The sequence below is a fragment of the Pelodiscus sinensis genome, chromosome 3 (genome assembly GCF_052426305.1).
Source record: "Pelodiscus sinensis isolate ZL-2025 chromosome 3, ASM5242630v1, whole genome shotgun sequence".
NCBI classification, from domain to species: Eukaryota; Metazoa; Chordata; order Testudines; family Trionychidae; genus Pelodiscus; species Pelodiscus sinensis.
Genome location: NC_143054.1, coordinates 45,396,136 through 45,402,135, shown reverse-complemented (window position 1 = coordinate 45,402,135; position 6,000 = coordinate 45,396,136). Strand labels below are relative to the sequence as shown.

General features: G+C 34.5%; 1 protein-coding gene across 1 annotated transcript in view; it reads left to right on the top strand.

Moving 5' to 3' along the window:
* Positions 1-2,076: 2,076 nt before the first annotated feature.
* The window catches only part of BMP5 (bone morphogenetic protein 5), an 85,546-nt gene continuing 81,622 nt past the window's right edge, over positions 2,077-6,000 (top strand). Inside the window, exon 1 of the mRNA XM_006110971.4 lies at positions 2,077-3,268. Within this exon, the coding sequence (XP_006111033.1) occupies positions 2,785-3,268 (484 nt within the window). The 5' untranslated portion in view covers positions 2,077-2,784. The remainder of the gene's footprint in view (positions 3,269-6,000) is intronic.

Sequence of the window (6,000 nt, the reverse complement as noted above, 5' to 3'; positions counted from 1 at the left end):
AGTTTGATAGTGACTGAAATTATTGCCCTTAACTGTATGATTAGTGGTTTACTTGATTATTCTGATTCCTATTGAATAGCTGTTTATAAAATTAAAAAGCACTCTCACCATTGAGAGAATTCGTTGGCACTTTCAGAAGAGAAACTAAAGGTTGACTGACCAGGTTTGTACTTTAGGCATGTTAGCCCTCAGTTCATCTAAGGGGCAACAGGCAACAATAGAAACTTCCTATGTTATCTCACTGAAGTTTCCAGGGCAATCAGACCAAGACCTTTTATGAATATTTAGAGAAAAATGTATCTCTATTAGTCCCAAAATATTAGCGAAACAAGAGGAATAAGTATTAAAGGGGTAGCCATGTTAGTCTGAATCTCTAAAATCAGTGAGGAGTTCTGTGACACCTTAAAGACTGACAGAATTATTTGGGCATAGCTTTTGTGGACAAAGACCCACTTCTTATATAACTTCAGCTGGTGAAAGAGACAAGCTGTTGAACGTACACGGAAGAAAGAAGAGCTCTGAGTAAATTTGAAACCTTGTGTTGTTGACCGGCAAAAGTTAGTCCTACAAAATTTGTTTGTGCAGAGAAGAATGGGGATGTTTTGGTGGAAAAGAGAAATAAATATGGTTACGGGAGATTATGGAGGAGGTGTAAAATAATATCCTTGATACCCGACCTCTCCTCTGAGTAGGACAAATGGGAGTTCATACATAAATGAAAACTAAGATTTACTTTATAGTGGACACAGCAAATGGTGGTCGAGGGAAAATAAATGGAACAAGAAAACTCAGTAGGATCCTGATCATTCTCTCATAACGGACCAAGGGTTCTACCATGAATTTCATTGTTAACAGTAGCAGTACTATTATGGGATAAATCCTTCCTTTGACAATGCCTGTGGGGTTGCCTGGCTATCATCAGTGTGCCTTGAATGGGTCCTTGATTTAATGGAAAGTGTTCAGTATGCTTCAATCAGAGTTGGATTGGGCCCCAAGGGCAGACCCGAATGTATGAGAAAAGTTTATTTGTGCCTACAATAGTAGAGAAATTGTTCACAAAGTGGCTCATTAGGGTGAGAATATATTTCTGTAGTGTTCGTAAGTTCACTGAAAACTATGGTCATCTGCTGAGAAGGTGCTAGTCACATCAGTGAAAGCTGCTGAAGGCAATTTGGCATTTCAGTAACTTTTTTCATTTTTTCCTATTTTCTTTCTTTTTATGTATTCTTGCCCCTGCCTCACTTCCCAGTTGTGTCCTCATTAAGGGAAGTTTCCCTAAAGATTAAACCATATGGTAATTTTATACAATTAGGACACACACTATGAATTTATGTAAATTATATGAAAATCAAATGTGCAGGCCTTAATAAAATGGAGATGAGAACCATAATTTCAAGTTAAGCATTTGTGCGCAACTGTTTAGCTATCTATCCAGTTATACTACATTGGAGAAATAGTTTAAATCTCAGTTTTGGACTTTTACTGGGAAATGCAGTACAGTCATTTATGACACAAAATACACTTTAAACAAATGATTATTGATAATTACAAATTACAACCTATGTAATGTATAATTACACCATTAACTACATGTGCATTTTGAATACGTTGCTTACTGACTTTGTTTTTATTTAGATTGCCTTCTGCTAATTTTCAGTTTAAACAGAGAAGTAAACTGAGCTTTAATTGATAAATTATCATACAGGCGTTTTTTTAAGGGTAATCTTCATTTAGTTAAGCATCTTAAAATATAAACAATTCTCAGAATAAAATCCTAATATGTCATATAATTGAATGTGTTATATTCAAATTTACTAATATACAGACGGAAAGATCTGTATTATAAGCATTAACAAATTTAAGACATACAGTTGAAGTAAAATTAAATTATAGAGCTGGACTTTTCTGGAAGCTGTGTGTAAATGTCAAATTCTGTAGTTAATTTACATATATTACTGTACATTGGGGTTCTGGGGGTGGGTGAAGCTTTGTCTGGCAGCAGAAGGGTTAAGGACTTTTTTGCTTTGCCGGGTTCAAATTACAATGAGAAGCCTCTTCTTTCCCAGCAGGGTTGTGCTTACATTAGTCTTTAGATCTCTGCTGAAGAGAGCTGTTATATTTGTGCCTGCAAGAGTTGGAAATAACAGTTAAGAAGCTGACAGGAGTTGAATGGATTTACAGAAGTTTTTTTCAAGTAAATTCAGGGAAACATATGAATTAGATTAGTACATGCTTAAGAATTAGTTTACATTAAGGTGATTCAAAAGATGTTAAAATTATCACCAGGCTGCTGGAAAAATATAAATTATACTACCGAAATAGAGATCAAGACAAATCTGTGACTCAGGACTTTATCTTGGAAAGAGGGCAAGGTGTGAGAAGAACTCAGAATAACAAGTGAAGATAACTCTGGGAACTACAGTGTATCAGAAGATCATCTCTTACTAACACAACCCTGAACTAAAGACCTGGTTATCTAAGGTTTTTATAGGAATGCCTAGGTCAGCTGACAAAATACTGGTCTTCTGCTCCATAAATGCAGAAAAAGCGATAACAACAGTGGAAAATTGGAAGTCTGAATTTCAGCTTTCCTAGAAATAACTGCAACCTGACACATTCCATAATATTTAAACAGAGGGCGGGGGAGAATCACCAAAGATGTTATGTTTAGAGATGACATTGACATGAAGAATAGGTAAATTTTGTTTTTCTGCCACTGGGAAAGCAGACCTCATAGGAGCTCAGAATAAGCAGAAGTATTTTTGTTCTTTTTTCTTTTCAAAGATGAACCTAACGACACTCAGAGCTTTCCTGGGCTTGCTCTGGAATTGCTGGGTTCTGGTGGGTCATGCACAGGGGGGCTTAGGAGACAATCATGTCCATTCAAGTTTTATTTACAGGAGGCTCCGGAACCATGAGAGAAGAGAGATCCAGAGAGAGATTCTCTCTATCTTGGGTTTACCTCACAGACCCAGACCATTTTCACCTGGAAAGCAGGCTTCTTCTGCACCCCTCTTCATGCTGGACCTGTACAATGCCATGACAAATGAAGAGGATACTGATGAACTGGAGTATTCACTGAGGGAATCAATGGGAGGAGTGACCAGAGGGGTAAGAAAAGGATATTCTACATCTCCAAATGCATACTCCCGGAGAATACAATTATCTCGCATGACCCCCTTGACCACACAGAGTCCTCCCTTAGCCAGCCTGCGTGATACCAACTTTCTGAATGATGCCGACATGGTCATGAGCTTTGTCAATTTAGGTATGTTTAAACATTTTTTCTTCTCTGTTTTACAAGCTAGAGCCCTGATCCTGTAGTTTGTACAGACACAAATCTCCCAGCAGGAGCTTAGCCTGTATAAACAAAGCAGGATTGGGCCCTGGAAGTTGTACTTCTAATAAAATAGAACTTGTACTAATGGTAAAGTAGCTACATTGTAGGTGGTCATGGAAAAAGGTTTCTCTCACTGTTTATGTAAAGTCAGTTTCTATAACTCTCCTCTCCTGGCTTCTGTTTTCTTTCTTTCATTGATGTAATGAAAGTGCTAGCCTTAGGCCAGCTCCATTTTTTAAAATTAAAAAAAAAATCAGACACATATGTATATTGATGGGTTATTTTCCTCTGCCTTTTATGTCAAGCTCAAACATAAACAAACATCAAATGTTAATATTTTAAAGGCTAAAATGTTAAAAAGGAGTGGAATCAAGCCGTTTCTGACAAGAGAGGGCCTTTTTGTGGTTTATTTTTTCTGTTTGTAAATGTCAGATTTTTGTTATCTTTTCAGCTGGATGGTTGGATTTTGTGGTATCTGCTGCTGATTTTTTGTTTCTATTTTATAATCAAGGTTCATATTTTTAGTATTTTGTCAGGATGCCTGGAACTTGGGTTAGGTCTTACTTTGTATGTTTGTTTATAACATAAATAACAGATATACTATCTTATATCAAAAGCATGCTTGGGCTCTTGAAAATATATACTAAAATATATGGATGAAATCTAAGTTATGCGATCTTGAGTAGCCACATGTTTACCAGTTATGAAACATTACATAATTCAATTTAAAAAAATCAGCTGCACATATCTTAACTAAAATAGGCAACTTAAATGTCATTAACAATGTTGCAAACAATTCTTTAATTTACTCACTATTTTACAATGTAAAATGAAAAAGGCATTTGCAGCAAGCCTGACAGCACTATTTATACAGCTTCTAATTTGAGTTTAGCAGCAAAAGACTTTAAATGAAAACCTGAAGTTTTTCTGCAAGTGCTATAAAAGATGTGATAAACCCTCTTGGTTTCCAGAGTAATAGTTATTACGGGTAACTTTTAAAATATTGGCCCATATTCTGAAATAATCATTGTCACACACATTTGGGGCTTTTTTGTCTTCCAGGTCTCTTAAACCTGCTGCAGGATTAAACGTGTCTTTAAATCGCCAATCTTCTTGGCTAACCAGAATTTGTAGGAAAATTACACCCTAGACTTTAATTGCCAAATAATAAAATTTCATTAAACTAATTAGTTGACAGATTAGTGTGCTCAGTTTTCAGACCTACTTTTTTTTTTTTTACAAAACAGCAACATATATTTGAAACTCCAGTTACAACTAATACATTTTATTTTATGTTCCTAGAAGTCAACAAGTTGAACAGAATAAAACTTCTTTTTTAAAGACCAGTTCCTTTCCAGGGGTTTTCTAAACATTATACTTCTTGAATATTAGTTGAAAATTATTGGCTACATGATACAACACACAAAAAGTACAGCAATTAAAGTTAAAATGCCAATATGAAAAAAATAGGAAGCATAATGATCTCCTAAGCATTAGTTAAGTATCCAGTCTTACAAAAGTTTACTTATGTACTTAATTCAAAGTGGTCATATCCTCAGCTAGTGTGAATTGATGCTGTTCCATTAAAGTTAATTGAACTACAATCACCTACAATAGTTGAAGACCTGCCCTTTGCGTAATCTAGATTATTTTAATAGGATTTCTTACAAGATGAAATATTAAACATGTGAATAAGTCTTTGCATGATTAGGATCAAGACTGGACTGGCCAAAATTCTGCAGTGCTTACACAGCCAAAACTCCCATTCAGGTGAATTAAAATCTTGTCTACGTGTCTTAGTATTTCTGCCTCTCATTTTGGCTTGAGGTCCATGTTCCTTTTAAAAAAAACATTAACATTATATATTTTGTCTTACATTTTAAACTGAAAACTTGGAGTGCGAGTTTTCTTGTGGTTACAGTAATTACACATGAATAAAATTTCAAGAATAGGCTATGAATTTCAGGTTTTGTTTGTTATCTATCTGTAAGACATTTAAAATATATTTTAAACATAAATTAGGCTTAACCCTAAATCAGTTTGAATGCCCTTCCACAGAGTGCATTATGTGTAATTGCGGTTTATAGCATGCTTCACTGTGCAACATTCGTAATAAATATTGATGGCTAATATTTATTAGCTTTAACATTTTTATTAAATGAGCCTCTGTTTTAGCATAATAACATATGACTAAATAAGTCACTGAAGCAGGTAACCATTTGGTATGATTTAAGATCTCAACAGATGAGAGCAAGCTATGTTAACATACAATGGGGAAAATATACATTAATAAATCAATACTTACACTTTACCTTAAAACAATACAAATTGAGGTAAAATTGTTAGTAAAAGAACACAAATTATTTTAGATTTGAAACGTTGAACGACTTTTATCAAATTAATAAACCTTTGTAGTCCCAGATTGCATTGATAAAATGTATGTAATTAGTTATATGCCAGTGTTAATATTGTCACTAATGCTTTCAAAGCAGATTAATTGTCTTGCTAATTTAATCCATTGTGTTGCCAATTATAATTGCTTGAAACACATATGATTAAAAAATGTGCAAGCATCCAGCTGGAAAAGCCTTATTAGGTATGAGCTACAAAAAATAAAATCCTTATTAGGTATGACATACAAAAACAAAATCATCCTTATG